This window comes from Dermochelys coriacea, chromosome 8 (genome assembly GCF_009764565.3).
Source record: "Dermochelys coriacea isolate rDerCor1 chromosome 8, rDerCor1.pri.v4, whole genome shotgun sequence".
In the NCBI taxonomy this organism is placed as follows: Eukaryota; Metazoa; Chordata; order Testudines; family Dermochelyidae; genus Dermochelys; species Dermochelys coriacea.
Window position 1 is genome coordinate 7,840,994 of NC_050075.1, and position 19,345 is coordinate 7,860,338.

At 40.0% G+C, this 19,345-nt stretch overlaps 1 protein-coding gene across 8 annotated transcripts in view; it reads right to left on the bottom strand.

Moving 5' to 3' along the window:
- Window positions 1–3,872: 3,872 nt before the first annotated feature.
- CANX (calnexin) overlaps window positions 3,873–19,345 on the bottom strand; it is a 59,521-nt gene continuing 44,048 nt past the window's right edge. For 7 of the 8 annotated variants that reach the window (XM_043490896.1, XM_043490895.1, XM_043490894.1 and 4 more), the window contains 11 exons: window positions 18,924–19,065; window positions 17,938–18,019; window positions 16,029–16,221; window positions 13,821–14,010; window positions 11,382–11,495; window positions 9,523–9,679; window positions 8,781–8,999; window positions 7,953–8,072; window positions 7,703–7,847; window positions 7,419–7,516; window positions 3,873–5,194 (listed from right to left, as the gene is read on the bottom strand). In XM_043490896.1, coding sequence (XP_043346831.1) covers window positions 5,159–5,194; window positions 7,419–7,516; window positions 7,703–7,847; window positions 7,953–8,072; window positions 8,781–8,999; window positions 9,523–9,679; window positions 11,382–11,495; window positions 13,821–14,010; window positions 16,029–16,221; window positions 17,938–18,019; window positions 18,924–19,065 — 1,496 coding nt within the window. In that variant the 3' untranslated portion in view covers window positions 3,873–5,158. The remainder of the gene's footprint in view (window positions 5,195–7,418; window positions 7,517–7,702; window positions 7,848–7,952; window positions 8,073–8,780; window positions 9,000–9,522; window positions 9,680–11,381; window positions 11,496–13,820; window positions 14,011–16,028; window positions 16,222–17,937; window positions 18,020–18,923; window positions 19,066–19,345) is intronic. The other variant, XM_043490899.1, reaches the window with a different exon arrangement.

Genomic DNA, 19,345 nt, shown 5'->3' on the forward strand with positions numbered 1-19,345 from the left:
GCACTTTCTCCATACTTGGTACTAGTGCCAAAGTGGTGGACTTCCCCACAGTGGAAAGGCGTCATCTTATGGGGCACTAATGCTGTCAGCATCACCAGTTCCATCCCTGGTACCAACAGATCAATTCTCCTGTGGGACTTCTTCTCATGCTTATGGGGCTTGGCACGTGCTCTCTCACCATGACTGGAGGAAGTGGAAGGAGAAAGTCTCCTTTCTTGGTCTTGGAGGAATGGTTATGATCGTGCTTCCTTGCCTCTTGACTAGACCCCAGCACAGGATCTATAGTGTTGGTACTGCTGGTCCTGGACTCTGATTCCGTAGCAGCAGGGGCACTTGACTGTCTCAGGCTGACGTACCAGGAAGGTTCCCCAGCCTGGATCCAGGGCCTCATGGCAACTTCCGTGAGATGTTTCTTTAGGTGGAGAGTCAACCTTCAGGTACAGCTTGCACCTGGATGCAACATGGCCCTCTCCCACGCTGTAGAGGCAGCGAGGGATCTTCGGCACAGTCAAGTACACCTGCATATGGGTATAGAGACAAAAAAGACAGGCCCCCAAACAATTCTACTCTAAAGCTACTAGAGACTACTTAATAAAATAGTAAAATAAAAACAGTAAACATGTTAAAAAAACTATATACAAGTTTAACAAAATGTGTCACAAGCAAATGGACACCACTCATTCTGACCTGGACCATGGGGCAGTGAGAAGGAACGGGAGATGCAGTCGGTCCACCCTAGCCCTTATGACTTCAGATTAAACCATGAGGGGAGTTCAGAGCACATGAGCAGACCAATGGACGCTACTACTTTTAAATTCTCTGGCTCCAGACGCATGGTGTACATGTGTAAACCCTCAGTAGAATACAATAGGGACCATCACTTGAAGAACCATACATATGAAAGAATATTGCTGCATTAAAACGTGAACTCAGGTGTAAGCAAGTTGTTCGTTTGTGTAGGAGAAATATGCAAGTACAGCAGGTTAAGCACATGTGCAGTAAGGTGGAGAGATGAAGTTCTACCACTCTCCAAGTCCAGGGCTTTGAGTAGTCGAAACCCCACTGCTTATTAAAATGGAATGAGACCGCAGGCTCTGGCTATTAAAAAGCAGAATCAGTCAACAAGATTGGAACATCCTAAATGCATACCACAAGGGGCACATCAGTATTTTTAACAGATTTCCAGAGATACCAAATCCTTGGATTCAGTATATTAGCTAGCTTTAAACAATTTACACATCAAAGATTTTACTTTTACCATCTTAAAAAGATCAATTTACAGACTTCATTTAAATGTTTAGGATTCACAGCTTTTAACAATGAAGGCAACTTTTAAATCAGAGCTGGCAGATATCATAGGCTGCCTAGGCCCTGCAGTTAGAGCATAAATAAAATCTGAGTGTTTTATTTATAATAAAAAACCCCACAAGACAAGACTAGACTAGTTTACTTGCATGATCCAGTGCTAAAAATGGTTAAACAAATCCAAGGCTTCTAGGCCCATCATAGCTACTGGCTTCATTATGACAGTACATTTACTACCTCTTCTAATCATACTGTGGGCCTGTAATAAATCTCATCTGGCATTCAGCTTCAATAGCTACCCCTTTCGCCAGGTGTTCTGTAGAACCTGCTGAAGGCACTGTGGCCCTTTGCTTGGTTGTTAGAGTAGCCATTAAGCAAGGCTGCAGCTCCCCTTCACCTTGATACTGAAATCCCAGAGATAAAAGCCTTTAGCAGTTTAGCCAATTAGACAAAGAAAACTGTATAGATTTAAGTTTCTTTATTAATCAGAGTAAACTTACATTTATAACTTATCCAATATATTTATATATGCATACGGCATCTACAATTATCCTTTTTCAAACAGACAGGACTTTTCTGTGAGAGAAGTCACAGGTTTCATTTAGCAACACTTGAGGATTTTGCTTTTGAAACCATTTATGGAGGCAATACTGGCATTTACAGAAGTGCATATGGGGATGGCAGAGGGGTGCAGAGAAACTGGTCACTAGCACCATGTTTGCTGCCACAGGTTGAGTGGAGCCATATGTAGAGGAGATAAAACTTGTTTACCAGTAATGAGTATTTGTAAGAATACCCTCTCCATCCCAGAGATCCAAATCTTAGACATTGTCAAATACGTTTAAAAATCCACATTCTCAAGTTCCGTTAATTCACTGGATAACCAAACTCTCTGAAAGGCCAGTTTACATCCCCACTTACATATTCCTAAGAAAATATCAGTAAGTTTGCTTTGTTTCCTTTACCTCCTTTCACTGATCACAATTCCAAGACAACTAATTTTTCAGTATTTCCAAAATACTCTGTTTCAGAGATTAAAAATGCCAAGTGAACAGTCTGACACTCAAATCTATGGTAGAGTCTTTTGGCTCTGTAGAAGCAGTTATCTAACACAACATTTCTTCATTTAAAAAGGTGAGAGAATTCAGGTTTTACTATATAAAGGCCAAAGACCACCCTTTACAAGAGGTCCATTTACCACTGCACTTATGCGCAGTCAAACTCCCTTCTACTTACTAAAATACAGACTTCTTTCCAAGTACTTTTAAGAGTCACTAACTGTTCCAAGTCACAGGTGGGAGACAGCTGGAGCTTCAAGTATTCAGAAAATACTGTTAGCCTTAATAAATATATACTCTTTTTACCTGGAACTGGACAGCTAACAATGACAACCCTTTTAACGAAACTGTCATCATATCCTTTTATCTGTTCAAAAGAGGCTTGCAGTTTAAACACGGGAGGCAAAGTTAGATGCCATGACAAAAATCTTAACTGAAGTTTTTCTATCCATTGTGGAGATTCACCATTTAATAAAGTGACTATTCAAAATTTACACTATGGTACCAAAGAAAGCCATCACATGCCAATAGGAGACCCTTTCAAAGAGGTCCAGTAGAAGCAAAAAGACTCTTACATTTAGCTTTAATGCAATACCATTTAATAGCTGATATCTGAAAAGCGTTTCAGAATTTCACCTCTAGTAGTATTTTGGAAGAGTGAGTGTGTGTATAGGAGAAAGGTACTGGAAGTTAAGGCAGTTTGTACAAGAAGATAAAAACAGCATTAACTGAAGTGCATTAAAATAGGTTTGTAAATTGTGCCCGAGATGGTAGCTGATCACCAGAGGCCATCTATGAATTGGCAAATCTATCTACACTATTTTTATCTGGGAGGAACTAAGTCATGAATAGTACCGCTCCTCTATAAAAGCTATCTTGAGAGCCAAGAAGAATTAAATTAAAAGCAGTGCCTATAAAATATGACAGCTTCCAACAGCAAAGCAGAAGCTATTTTGGAGAGGGTAAGATGCAGTGTTTAAAAAGTGGAGAGATGTCAGATTTCTAGAAGTAAGTCGTTCTAAACAGAAGTCTAAACTTACCATGTTCTATTTGCACACTACAGAGTGGTCAAGCAATCCTGCTATGCATTTACAGCCACTGGTATTTAAACACACCACACAACAACTCTCTTGGTTAAGGACAGGCAGCCAGAGTTTTTGTTTTTAAATGTTAGACATTGGTAAGATGGTTTTAAAAAACTGGGGTAATTGCTCTTCACTTTCTTCTATACCCTAAACAAAAATACAAATGGAACATGGGAGTGTTTCTATTCAGTGCAAGGAGAGCAATTTAGGACATTTAAAGTTATTTTGAACAAAGAGGGCAAAAAGCTAGTCTATGTAGACATTAACCTTCCCTCTCTAATACATTTTGGTACACTAATGAAAGCATCAGTTTACCCTCTTAGAGGTATGCTCTGGTGGTGGTCATTTGCATTCCACAACGAAACGGGGGGGAAAAAAACAAAACAAAACAAAAACACTTTAGAACAGTATAGTATACTAGACATGACATTTTTTAAAAAAAAATTTATTTAGCTGGATTCGGAACCCCCTATATTCACAATATAATTTAGAATGCAACTGTTACATGAAGAGCAGATGAAAGACTCAAATGGTTACACATACCAGGTAGGTTATTCCACATGCTCCTTCCCCATCTAAAAATACTGACATCTTTGCTTCCGATATGAGTCTTTAGATCAACTTGCCTATTCTTTTCCCATCTCCCTGTCTGTGCAGGAGTTTACATTCAGCGGCAACAATAAGGAGATTGGGGACACTGTCGTATCCAGTGTTTGGACCCTGGAAAGTAGTATGTGTAGCTTAAACAAAAGCACCCCTTTGCCCCACTAAGAAAAAAAAAAAGCCATAAAAGCTATAAAAGTTTGATTGTGAGCCAAGCATAAAGTAATCTTCAGCAATGGAGGCCAACCTACACCCTGAAGAATCTGCATAGTAGCAGAGAAAGCTAGGGCCGGAGGAACAGAAAAGTATTTTTTTTTTTTTAAACCCAAACAAACAGTCACTGCCCTATTGAGAAGAGCTCAAGAACTAAAGAAATCAGACATCTGGCCTCTGTGAGTCTTGCAAAACTAAGTACCATAGTAAAACCTACCCCCACTACCTTAGGCCAATTGTGAACACTTAATTGGGCAACACACTTATTTCATGGCCTGCCTATGATTCTCCCTCAACAAATAAATGAGGGCTTTCTTGGGAACATTAACACATCTTAGTTATATAGTTTCTTTACATGGACTTTAACTTCCTTCCCACCCCTAATTTCCTTATTTGAGAGGACTTTAAAAAAGAGGGGGGGGGGCGGTCAGTGTAGCCACTGAACTAACATGATGACCAAATTTAAGGGATATACAGGCATTGCCAGGAATTTCCATGTTTATAAAAAAAAAAGTTATAAAAACTGCATTTCATCAACTAGCATTTTTTTAGATTTGTTATTTTTCATTGATCGATTAATACATTAAATTAAGCTAAGGTTGAGAGATTGGCAAAGTTCTACCAATCTATTTAAAAACAAAAATAAAAGGTTAGTTTTGTTACATTTCAAAATCCACAGCCCATTACATTAAATGCATCTTTCTACAGGAATGATGTTCTTTTTAAACAGATGATTGCAAATATTTTACTGCTAGACACTCAGTTACATTGGATAGTGTGACTGGAACCTGCGGATGGTGAAGTCTTGAGGTTTGTCCGAGTTTCAACATAAGGTATCCAAGGTCCTCTCCCAGAACCGTGGGGGGGGGGGAGAAATAATCATAGATGAAGTTCTTATGATTTTTTCAATCTATTCATGCTTTCTTCCTCCTGCAGTATTAAAAGAAAGTGAAAGTGTGTAAAAAAAAAAAAAAAAAAAGATAGTCTGGTCTTCTCTTCTGATTTTGCTATTAAGGTTAGGAAATACTCTACAACTGTTAATTTGTAGATTAGCTTCAAACTACTGCAATACTACACTGGAAATAGAATGAACTTTTCACAAAAAAAAAAAAAAACAATTAGCAAACCTTCCACTTGTTTTTCCCCCCCCGTAACTGCTGATATACTAACCTATTTTTCAGGGCTTAGCACAGTATTTATTCTGAAGTTTAGATGAACTGTGATCTTTTGTTTTCACAATTAAAGTTCTCTTTAAAATTTGGTTCTTATACTGTGATGTATTCTAAGAGGAAAATGCTTTGCTATCATGAATGCATGCACTCAAAATTCCCTGTAACTACAGCAGAAAGTTTGTGTCCTCATTTCTTGGCTTAATTGTTTTATGCTCAGACACTTGTCTTTTACTGTGATTGTGCCAATCACAATTTCTTGTTCTCTCTACAGGGCAGCTACTTACTAGCAGACTTCCAAATTCTGCAGGCTGCTGCCATTATTTCAGCCCACCTCTTTGCAATTTTAAAGGATAAGTTACACTACTCTACCGATGACGTATTTGGGTACCAATGTAGCTTTTAGTCAGCTATTAAATACAAGTACTTCAAAAATCCATTACAGCAGTAGGAATCCTTGCTGGTTGCCTGAGTAGAGCAGCAAGATAGTTGAGGGCAAGATTTTCCAGAGTGTTCAATGGAGTTAACTACTTCCACTGACTTCAGTGGAAGTCCTACCATAGATTCGATACACACCACACACTACACATGGTAGCAGTCAGGCCAATATGGAGTGCTTTTGAAAAAGCCACCTAAACACACTGTATAGAAAGGCTCAACTATTCTTTCACCTCTAGAAAAGGTCCCTCCCGAAACAGGAATGAAGCATACTGGTATGGTAGTGCTTTGCTGCTGCTCTGTATAAATTGGCGGATTTCATTCCACATACACACGCTAGTCCAGGGTTCTCAAACTGGGGGTCAGGACCCCTCAGGGGGTCACGAGGTTATTACATGGGGGGGAGATGCAAACTGCCAGCCTCCATCCCAAATCCCGCTTCGCCTCCAGCATTTATAATGGTGTTAAATATATTAACATGTGTTTTTCATTTATAAGGGGTCATACTCAGAAGCTTGCTGTGTGAAAGGGGTCACCGTACAAAAGTTTGAGAACCACTACCCTAGTCATTCTGGTATAGTTCAAAATTGCAAAATTTATATAAGATTTAAGGACCAATATCCGATCATCTTGTCCATTCCAGTGCCACTACTACAGATTACTGGATTCTGTACTAACTAAATCATGAACACCTCAGAAAATTGCACTCCATGAGTATTGGGGCTCCCTGCATAATAGAGCCCACCTCCTGAACCTGGTCCTTCAATTCCCCTGTGCAGGCTCTATCTGGCAGAAGAAGTAGACGTTCCCAGGCTGAAGGGTTGGGAGAGGTACAGATTGTGTCAGTATTCCTTGGGTGACCCTCTGGCTCCCCGCTTGCAGAGTACCCATGCCTTTCAAAGCAGAGGAAGGTAACTAACTGTCAGTTGGTAGCTGTGGCAGTGGATGTGTGAGATGGGCAGGGAGCCTGGCCCCTGCAGTGAGGTCACCGACACAGAGAACTAACAGTTTAACCTGTCAGACAAAGCCACCTCCCCTTCATCACAGCCCTATCGGTCCTTGCTCCCCCAATAACCTCATCATGCTGCTCTTGTGGGAGGCATGCCCCCCCCAATTTGGGAAACTGATATATGCAAGTATAAGAGCTTTACAAGTTTACCAATGTTCTCATATCCTACCCATCATTGTAGTAGTGCAGTGACTCTAGGCAAGTGTCCTCTCTTAAGGCTTCTCCAATATTTTAGGCATCACAGCCCATTAGAACCCATTTTATTATAGAAACTAGTATAGACCAGGACACTGGTGTATCCCCTTTCCTCTGTTTTCATATATTTAGTCCCAAGTTCTTATATTAGCACCGCCTCAAATTGTAGAGTTATCCACCAGAATTTTTTTTAACCACCATCAACTAAGCTCAACTATATTTTTGTCACATTCCAGTGAAGTTGGATCATGTGTTTTAAAAGCTATGTAACTGAATACCGCTCATGGACCAACCTGCATGATCATCACTTCTACTCAAGAGAGCACCAAAATGTTGCTTTTACCTCTAATGTAGGTTTTCCATCTTCTTCCTCTTCCTCCTCATCCTCTTCCTCCTCTTGACTAGCACTTCCAACATCAGCATCACTCTTTTGCTTCTCTTCTAACCAAACAAAATCAAGAATTAAATGAATTTATGTTCTGTTTTCTAGGGAGAAATGATTCACCTTAAGTTCTCCACTGGCTTCAGTCTAGGTCTACCAATACTACTGTCCTCACTTTCTACATGAAAAAGAGTAAACCAATTCCAGGTTCCTACCCTATTTCAAGAAGCCTCCATTATGCTTACCCAGCTTGTCTTCATTTGATTCCGCTTCCTCCTCCTCTTCATCTGCCTTCTCTTCATCTGCCTTGTCTTTTTCCTCCTCTTTCTCTTCATTCACATCAGGCTGAGGAGCATCAGTCTTTTTGTACTCTGCAGCGTTTGGCTGTTTCTAGAATTTGTCAGAAGAGTCCCACAATAAACAACTGCCCATTTTCAGGTTCTTGCACAACCCCATTTTGACCTATTTCTAGATATTTCGGAAGGAAATTCATACCTTTCCAGAACAGCAGAAAAGGACAACAAGGAACACAGGTAGAGCCACAGTTAGGATGTATACTACCCACAGCCAGGGACGCTCTTCAGCAGCTGCCATCATCTGGCCCACAACACCAGGCTAGAAGATAAATTGAATCCTGAGGGCTTGTGTATTCAGCTCTCTTACTCATGTATGCAGCAAGTTTTATGGCTACCCCTGGGGACTGATAACTGTCTCCAGTCATACCAAGTAGAGACAGCCTCATGATATATACAGAATTAGTTTGTATTGCAAAAGCTAATTTACTTTACGTAGCACCTAGGAGCCCAAAATCATGAACCAGAACAATATTGTGCTTGGCACTGTTCAAACACAATGGTCCCTGCCCAGAGATTAGTCTTCTATGAATTATTTTAGTCTTCTGAAGTCATGGAACAATATTCGCACAATCTAATCTAAAATAAAAGATTAGTAAACATGCAACAGTAGGGCTGAGTTTGTCATGGCCAAGATTAAAAAGTTATGCTACCAATAGTAAAAAGACAGGAAAGAGTATGGCATTCAATAAAGGCTGCCCACCCCCACAAAAAAAACTACAGAAAAAAATCCATAAGAGAATACTTATGTAGTCTAGTTTTGGTAGAGAAGATTATATCCTTCATTTTGAAACCTTATATCTGTTCATGTTTGGAAAAAACAGTTCTTTAAACAACGGACTATTGGCATAGTTTTTTTTTTTTTTTTTGTAAGAGCGAAAGCTAGAGGAGCTTGAAGCTCTTCTAGACAATAAGAGATACCATTTTTTTATTGTTAGAAGTATATAAAAATAAAACTTTTGCTCCTCACCTCAGCAGCCCCACCATCAGCTGCCTTTTTTAGGCCCCAACCATCATTGGCCCAATCTTCTGCCACGACTTGGTCTGAACAGATGATAAAGTTGTCAAAGAAGATGTCAGAGGTCATTGACCACAATTCAAGGCCCACAGCAGTGAAAGGAGTCATTCTGAAAGGTTCTAGATCTTCAAAGAAATCTGGGTTTGGGATCTTCCTGGGCTTCCAGATTCCCTGGAGAAGGCAAAGAAAAGTTGTCATACACCACACAAAATTTGGTTTTCTATTTGGGTTGGAAAACTTGGGGGGGGTGGGGGGGGAGCTTGTGTTTCCCCACACCTGTACCAACAAAAAAGTTTCATTATTGATTACAATAGTCAGTTTAGGTAAATCTTTATTATGTAGAGAGGTTTACAAACCAACTATAATAATATTGGAAAAATATTTAGAAGAGCTTCTCCCCCATTCCATCCCCATTTAAACATTCCCCTGCTGCAGCAGCTTTGAGCTTAATTTTTTGGCTTTCATGGATAAGTTGTGACATTTTGTTTATTAAAAGGAATAAAAAGTTGAACCTGTCCCCTTAAGAGTGTACAAGGATTGAGGTTACGTGATTTGCATTCCTGGCTATGCCACCACTTTACAGAGACGATGAGAAGTCTCTTGTCTTTCTGTATTGCTTAGTAAACTGGTATACCCTAAGAGGGAGCAGTGTTCCGATTCTGGCCAGCAAGTTACCTAGGAGCATGCGACCTACCTGGTAGTTGGGGTTATCAATCATAGGAGGCTTCCATTTGCCTTTGTAGTTGGGATTGTCAATCATAGATCGTTCCCAGGTACCACAGCCAGGGGCTGACTCACATTTGGGATTTGCAATCTGAGGTGCCTCCCACTCTCCGTCCATATCCTCATCCCTGGAAAAGCAAACTCATTAGAGGAAAGTTTGTTCTGGGGGGGCAGAGGGGTGCCTCCTTACCACTTCTACATTGCAAAATGGGGAGGAAACTTGACAAAGTAAAGTAAAGTAGTAAAGAGTTCTATGGATGGAAAGCACTGTAAGGGCTAAGCATTAGTCGTATGTTTTAAGAATAAAGTTATTAGCATTATAACCACACCTAAGAGCCTCAGTCATGGACCAGGATACCACTGTGCCAGAACAAAAAGATGATCCTGCCCCAAAGAGACCACAGAAGGATACAGACAGAGCACAAGGAAACTAGACACTGGCTTTATGTTCTGTTCTTACTACTCAGACCTGTGTCTTACTCCAGCACAAACACATTGTGCCCCCAAATGACACTCTGCACCCCATATTCACCATAGTGATATAATTATGATCATCTTGTACAAAATATGTCATGTGAGGCGTCAATGGAAAAGTTATGGTTTGCGGAATATGATTATCCTATTTGTATGCATGTAGGATTTTTGTATCTGGAGTTATGAATATTGACTATGCATCTGTATTTCAAATGTGCTTGCTCCTGGGTAACCCCCACAAGTTAGTTTACATGCAGTCTAGCCAGCACATTGGGAGTGCACTATTCAAGATAATGACCCATCGATGAACACAATGGGTCATGGAAAAAGCTTATCCTCACTTGATGGGCTTTCCTGTGGATGCTTCAGCCAGTATATGAGTAATGGCTGCTATGACTCATCGAAGCATGTAAGGGCATGTGACTAAATCATGTGATTCTGGACTCCATCTTGTGCCTGTACTTTTCCACAAACTGCAGGGGAATTTGCTTGGAAGTCAAAAAAGTTCCCTCCACATGGAAGAAGCTATAAAAGGAGGAAGTGACATCACCACTGGGCCCGACTCCCCCTACAACTCAACACGTGGAAACCCTTTAGGAACAAAGACTGAACTGGGGAATCTGGTCCCAGGCAGGAAAGAAGGAATCCCAGCCTATGCTTGTACCATCAAAGTGAGATACTGCTTGATTCAAATCCATTGCGATTTTGTTTATTTGTTAGGTAACAAACTTTGATCCGTATGCTGTAACTCAATCACTTAAAATATAAAACAGATTTATTTACTACAGGGAGATTCTATTTAAAACAGTGTGTCTGAAGTGCAAAAAGGGAAATCTGCTCAAGAGCAGGGGCTGGTGCATTGTCCTCTCCACATTAAGAGAGGGACGGACTGGGAAATAAACTTATACTGGGTGGGCTTTTGACCAGAGCAAGACAGTACAGCTCTGGGGTCCTAGGCTGGGGAGGGGAAATGGCTGGAGCCTCTATTGTTAGCTCATGAGTGGCTAGGAAAAGCAAAGCATTCATGTAACTGCAGCTGAGGGTGTCCCTGTCTATGAATGTTTGCAGAAGTGCAGGATCTGGAGGGGTTTGCAGCTTGTCACAGCATCACAGTGAGTGAGGGAGCCCAGGATGATGAGACAGAGGGCTCAGCGGTACCCCAGTTACAGGATGCACCCTGGGGAAGTCCATCATAGCAACACCTTCCCCTACCAGTTTATATCAGGTCCATGGTAGCTCAAGTGCCCCATTATGCTCCTGAAACCCAGTAAGTGCCTTTGGGTCACAGAAGTGATTATCTGAAACTGACGCACAGCAATTACTGGATGGACAAATGGAAGCCTAGTGACAGCATACCAGTCTTCTGGTTTCTCTGCATCAGGATCGGCTACATATTCTGGCTCATCATCCAGCCAACCTTCTGGCTTCACAGCATCATCATCTGGTATCTTTGCAGGAGCATCCTCATCCCTTGGGAAAGAGATACAAGATTGCTATTATATATTCCTTCCAAAAAAATTTGGCAAAAAAACCCCCATAAGGCTTAAGACACTGTTGCACTCTATACAGATCCTCATCTAGACTGATTCCTAAGACGATCAGTATATGATCAGGACTACCAACTAATCAAGCAATTATGTTTTGAATATGAAAAGGTCAGGTAGTAACTGTTGGGAGTTTTTTTTTTTTTTTGCTACCCCACCATGCTAGTCAGATGAAGCTCCTATTCCTTTATCTGTCTCAGTGCACGTTCCTCCAAACACAATGGAGAGAAGTGGTAACATTTCATGTATCCTCAGAAAGCAGCAGCCCGGGGAAAGCATGTTAATGAGCGAATATGTGATGTATTGTACCCAGTAAAAATGCTTTCCACCTCAGGACCTAATTCTATTACCCCTGAACTTCTAATTATTTACCATGTCATTAGTCAAATTGACAAGGGAACACTAATCAAAATTCAACCATGTTGATTTAGCATTTTATGAGTAACATACCCCCTTTTCCAGATCAATTATGGGTAACAGTGAAGTGGCAAAGTTTGCAGATGATATGAAGTTACTAAGAGTTCAAAGCTAACTGCAAAGAGTTACAACAGGATCTCACAAAACAGGGTGACTGGCCAACAAAATGGCCCACTGATTTAATATTAAGTGTATAACAATCCCAATTATACACACAAAATGGTGGGGTCTAAATTAGCTGTTACCACTGAAGATTGATTTTTAGAGTTATGGATGTTTTCAGAAAACATCTGTATTATGTGCAGTGGCAGTCAAAAAAGGCTAACAATGTTAGGAACCACTAGGAAAGGGATAGATAAAACAGAAATCATACCACCACTGTATAAAGCCATGGTACGCCCACATCTTGAATACAGAGAAGGGTAACAAAAATGATCATTGGTATGGAACAGCTTCCATATAAGGAGAAAAACTGTAAAAAACTGAGACTGTTCAGCTTAGAAAAGAGAGAGGACAGAAGTCTATAAAATCATGAATGGGGTGGAGAAAGTAATAAGGAAGTATTATTTATCCCTTCCCAAACATATGAACCAGGGGTCACAAATGAAATTCACAGGCAGCAGGTTAAAGATAATGTAAGTACTTCTTCATAACACACAGCAAACCTGTGGAACTAGTTGCCAGGGGATGTTGTGAAGGCCAAAAGCATAACTGGGTTCAAAAAGGAATTAGATAAATGCATAAAGGAGAAGTCCATCTATGGCTATCAGCTGAGATAGTCAAGGATGCAACCCCATGATCTGGGTGTCCCTGAACCTCTGACTGCCAATAGACGGATCTCTCAATAACTGCCATGTTATGTTCATTGCATTTAAAGCATCTGGCACTGGCCTCTGTTGGAAGACAGGATTCTAGGCTAGATGGACCTTTGGCCTGACCCTGTATGGCCATTCATGTTCATAACTGTCAGTCTCTCAATAGCTATCTGGATTGAAGGTGTCAGATTTCAAACCTGCCATTTGACCCCATCACAAGAGCTTTTTTGACAAAATAAGCTCCAAGCATTTCATTATTTTAAGTGTTCCAGCACTTGATCCCATGCTTGATCAGACATCAAATGAAGCACATCTATGGCTAAGCAAGGAACTTCATGTAAATATGTTACCTGGCTTTCCAATGTTAATTAGTGCTGAACTTCATTCTGACACTCATTCAAATGCAAGGGCATAGAATCACAATCTGCAATCTACCACCAGTCAGATACTATGGTTAGGCTTGGAATAATTAAATTTTTGCAGGTAAATATCTAAATAAACATCAATTTTACCATGTACACAAATTGACAAAAAAATTTCAATCAAAATGTACAGACAGACAAGGAAAAATGTTGCTTCAGAACTTCAAGTAAATAAATTAAACTCTGTATTTTGATATGTTGACAATGTGTGTTTTAACAGTTAAAGCATTAACTTTTTGAATCTCAATGTCTACACATTAAATAATTGTCTGACCCCCATAATTTCCAAATTGGAAAAATTGAAATGATTTTTTTTAAAAAAAAAAAGCTTAAAAATAATCCTCCCAAATTATAAAAAGATAAAAATTGAATTCTGCCAAGCTTAGTTATAGTTTAAACAGAGATAAATAGCTTAACACAAATAAATGCATGTCCAATGTTAGATTGTATTCCAAGTTAATTGGCTAGTGTTGACCAGGGGACTGAAAAATAAAAAAAAAAAAAAAAATGGACAAATGACTAGCCAAGAACTGTTTTAGACCAGCACTAGGTTATCTAGCAACAGCTTTCCCCAATTCCACCACCCAAGCTACTCACCAATCCTCTGGTTTAACAGCATCTGGGTCTGGGATCTTGGGTCTCTCATCCCAGTCCTCTGGTTTCTGGTCATCTGGGTCCTCAATCTCTCGGGGTGGGTTCACAGCAGGAGTCACATCATTTAGGAGATTCCCACTATTCACCACAGTCTGATCAACCAGGATTTCAAAACTATTATCAGGATTCAAGACTGGAAGAACAGGGACAGGGAGGAAGAGTTGACGGAGCCTTTTTGGCTAACACAAGGAGAAAATTGAGCTCTAGAGCATCTCATTGCCACTTTCTGCTCTATCGCCCTTTTCCAAACCTCAGAACTATAACAATCATCCTTCTGGCTAAAGTTACCTCCACAGCTAAACAATGATGCCCAAATGGGGTGCTAAAGGGAAACAAATAATCTATTTAGTCTTTTATCAAGATATAAAGAAAGATTTTTATGGAAAGTCTTACTCTGGGTACCCAATAAGCTTGCGCATTACACAGCCCTCCCAAATCAATTACATCGGGAAAAAGTTCTGCTCCACACACACACCTCCCTCTGTTACCCTACTTATAAAGAACCTAGTATAGTGAGATTTATCAGGTTCCTCTTCCGCCCCCTCCACACACAAAAAAAATCACTTCTATTTTCTTAACAGAAAGGACAGGTACTTTAAAGACTGAGAACTGTAATTTCTTATTTACTTGAAAAGTAACTGTGGAAAAAAAAACTGCACCACCCTTAATGGATCTGCTCTGTATAAATTCATGGTCCCATCTCTAGCCTTTTGTGAAATTAAAAAGCTTTTTACTCCCTTTAGGCTTGCAGAGGTATCACATGTAAAACTAGCAGAACTGTGGATTCTATTCTGCCCCATCAATCAACAGAATTGTTTAACAAGTTCCCAACTGTCAATGGGGGGGTGGGGGGAAGGTTTGATAAGTTCACCAAGGGCATCTTCATTACTGGCAATAAGGCATGAAGTTTGAAACTGGGTCTATCTGGACCAGCAATTAGAGTGTCCTTTTTATACTTGCATCAATCATGTTTGATAAAGAATTGAGACCAAATACATTGGACCCCACTATGCCTTTTTTTTTTTTAAGTCATTTTTCAGACTAGATCCCACACCTGCCCACACTGCTTAGAAAACTCCCCCTTCAGTTAGTCAGCCTCAGAGCACAGCTCCACATTCTATTCTCCACAAAGAAGAAATGCAGAAAAACAACACTCAGTGTTTAATCTTGAAACCAGTGAGACAGCAGCTCAGTGTTTCTATACTGCTTCCATTCATGCAGTCAGGAACCTTGTTTCACTACTAGCTGCATATAGATTATGGGTAAATCCCCTCTCTAGCTGCAAAATATCTAGAAAAGCTGATTCTTAAGGAGATCTGGCTGTGCAGTTGTAGCAGTCAGAGCTCCAAAGCTGATAGCTACCTAGCAGAGCATAGGCCCAAGCCAAGCTTGATAGCCCCTGCTGTAGACAGAATATTGTACCACAACCACTGATCTTATCTAGTGTGGCAATTCTTATGCTCCTACCAAGATTTTAACCACGGGTGTGACCAGCCCTTCACTTTCCATTGCATTTTCCCTATCTGACTTTATCAGCTCTAAAAACCTCAGTGGTACAGCCAGTGAAAATGAAATCCAATTAAAATGACTTATGTTGAAATAATTGCCTGAAAGGAGGGCTTCTAACACTTTGTCCCAGGGAGATGCAGCATTGCTATTTCCTCCAGAGTTTAGAGCTTACCATCCCAAAAAGTTAAAGAATGGATAGGTACGCATGCAACTAGACAGCATGTAAGATCCCAGGTCAGTAACAGAATGCATATAATTATACTGAAAGTTAAGATATTCAAGACCATATTTGGAAAGCCAAATCTCCTTTACCTACCAAGTTCAGAGTCCCATATTTTCCCTGCAAGAGTTAAGACTCAAAGCAGTGCATGCTCCTTGATGAGATTTCTTTCACAGAAGAACAGAAAGAATGAATAATTTTCGCATATAGGGATTTAGAATGCATGTTTTAGTTGTATGAAGTCCACATACATAGTATATTCAGTTACTGTTTTAGGACTCCTTTTCATTTCTCTTGCACCAAAACCACAAAATAAATTTTCACCCTCAAACTTTTTTTTTTTTTTTTTTTTTTTTTTTTTTTGAGATCTACACATTTTTTTTTGAAACACTCCCCCCACCCCAAGTTTATGATTGCTTTACCCAGAGTATAGAGGTGGGTCTTCTTATCGGTAAAGTAGGTCTTCAGATCTGCATCTGGACGCTTTGCATGCTTCTCTTCATACTTGCCGGTTTTAGGGTTCTTGTGCCGAAAGATGAAGTGTAATTTATAATCTTCTCCACATTTATCAGGACCAAACATGATTGTGTAGGCAGTTTTGTCATGGAATTGGTCCTTTAAAGAGAATGGTTGGAATAAATCATTCTAGAGTTCGGGTTTAGACAAGACAGTGCTCACTGCAAATGCAGTTCATTCATTAGGCAGCTTGATTATACTTGGAATCAAAACCAGCAACAGATGGTTGATACAGTCACAGAAATCTGAAGTGGAAGAAGCCAATTAGGACAATCCAATCCATCTCCCTACTGGCGCTTTAGATGGGCCCTGCATTTTCCATCATCTTGTCCAACCGTCTTTACTTTCCCCTCACTAGTAGAAGGGAGTTTTCAAGAGCGTGACAGTTAAGATTAAAAGCATCAAGTCATAAAGTTGTGCCTAAGTGGGCGCACAGTATGCAAATGTAAAATAACCTGTTAGAATAGCCAGACGTCAATTAAAAAAAATTCCAAATCGCAGAAACCCCATAAACACAAAAAGTTTTGTTTTTAAAACAAAGCTGTTGTCAACAGCCATTATAAGCACTGAAAGAAACTGAAATCTTTACTGTGCATATGACATTGCTGTGTCTAGTCAGTCTTACAGTTTCCCTTGTATATTCAGTTTCCCAGTCTGGGTAGTTCTCTCTCACAATAGGGAACATACAAGGCATTAACAGAGTAAATTTAGCTGAAAAACCACAAAAGTTAGTACCAAGCACAGGGCTGATGTATTATATGAAGCTGTAAGAATTAACTAGATATCCGTTAACGCCATCCCTTTAACAAAAATAGTTGCAAGCAATCTTGTCTACTCTCACTGACCCTATTCACGCATTCAGTTCACAAAGAACTGAAGAAGTGATTGCACAATCACTAAATGGCCTTTCACATCTTGAATGGCATATCCTGGTCAGATGTGGATCTGTATCAATATTCAGAAAAAACAGTGAAGGGGAAGGAGAATTGGGACAACAGTTTTGACTTCTACTTCCATGAGGGGAAGCCTACTGAAAACTGGAGGGCTTTGATTAAAAATATCCAGTAGCTAGACATAAAATCCTCTCAATTTTATCTTTCAGATAACGCTCCTGGAAAAGTGACCCACGGGCCAGGTACAAGATGTGTTTAGCCCAAGACACTTGCTGCTTGCAGGATGGGCTAGCAGGATGCACTATGTGCAGTAAGTCTCTAGTACTTCAGACACCAAGCTCCTTACAAGCAGATTGAAATGCAAGAAGTCTGGTGCAGAGAAATAGGATTAGGATGATCTTAGTCTATTTCTCTTTGCAGGTCCTCTGTGGAACTCACTTTAGAAGACAACTGTCTAATCCCAGTCAGCTAGCTTCCCTCTGCATAAAGAGTACAGTTTAATTGTGGAACAGCTAAAGGGAAATTTACAAGATACACAATTTAGTGTGCCCTCTACAGATCTCCCATACAAGATGGCTACTCTTATAATAAGAGGGAGAGAAAAGAAAGATATCCCAGAAGCATGTGGCAGTTAATAAAAAGAATGTTGTGGATTCTTATGGGGGAGGGGCAGGAATGCTCAGCCCCTACAGCATCCCAGAGTCAATTGTGATAACCAGATTTTCAGAAGAGTTCAGCAACCATCTGCTCCTACTAAGGACAATGCAAGCTGCTGGGTGCAGAATACTTTTGAGAGTCTGCCCCTAAACACTAACAGCTGCCTTCAGTCCATTAGGATCATAAGACTTTCTTTGGGGAGGAGCAAGAGAAAGACAGGCTTGTCTTTGGAGTGTAGTAACTAAACAGCATGCACACCACTCACCAGGTTCAGCTCGGTGGTTTTAGAAAGCAGCTTCACATAGGCACCACCACACTCAATCCCATTTTGGAAATTGACTTCATACCTGATTTTCATTTTGGGCAGAGAAGCAGAGAGCACATTATAGTACATGGAATGAACTAGACAACATTCCCTTCATGTAAGGATGTAATAGAGCTTCCATACAAATTAAAAAGTTTTTTTTAAATTATGAGTGTTTCCCACATTTCATAATGGATCTTAGGCAGATACGCAAGAACCACAAAGTAAATAGCTAGGCAACAGGCAGAGTGATTAACTCATTATCTCATGCAAACTGATGAGCTGATTACCCTCCTTTCTTGCTTGAAAAGTCCCACATATCAGCTATTCCCAATAAGTCTAGATTCTTGTATATCTGCCATGACCCATCTAAGAATTGTTGCTAAACTGGACACGCTGTGTGTCCCATAGCAAAAGAGCTGAATCAGTTGAAGACCACTAACAAGCTGGTTTTGCCTTCCTACCAGGGAAAGAGGAAGAAAGAACAATTTGCTGGACAAAAAAAACCTATTCATTCATGAATTGTCTTTACATTGCCCCTGCTAACTGTTTGACTCCTCTTGTCAATCACAAGAGACAAGTCAGGTCACTAGGCCCTTGCTATTAGAGCTGTAGCATAGAAGTGGAACCAACTGTAGTTGTCAGTATCACACTGCAAGGAAAGGCTAATTTCCAGAAATTCAGACACAGCTAGTTTATTCAGACGGAAAAAGCAGCATCTCTAAGAACGTGAAATAGAAAGTTATTGTACACTACAATACCCAATTTTTTATTTTTTTTTTTACTTTTTTTTTTGCACGTATGAGTGGTAGCCAATATTTTGTGTGGTAATGGGCTACCATGCTTTACTATCGTTTGGTCAACCAAACTTTATGTAATTCTGGAAAAAGCCGCTAACAGCCACCAGCCCTTTCTGGTGCAGTAAACACTTGTTATTTTCCACTTACTGTACAATGAGGGGTTTGGTATCAAATATGAAGGGTTTTGTCAGTTTGGCAGAGATCGCATGATGCTTGGCCCGGGACATAAGTACTAGTCCTTTGTCCCCTGGAAGTTTAGTGTCCTTCATTTCCAATACTTCCCATTTACCTGCAAGGAACATGCGTCATTTCATTACTATTAGAACCCACAATTCCTTGTTTTCTTATTTTCATTAACTTTAACAAGAAACTAAAAATTGTTATTCTGTACAATATGGGTTATAACATTTCCAGAAGTCACATTCAGTTATAGTACCCGAGTTAGAAACTGATGTACAGACTAGCCTTCAAAAGATGAAATTTTAATTAATTAGGAACAGAACACTTTTCAATATTCAGGAGGACTTGCTGCAAAAGCCACAGCTCATTGGACATAAGTAGCTAAAAAC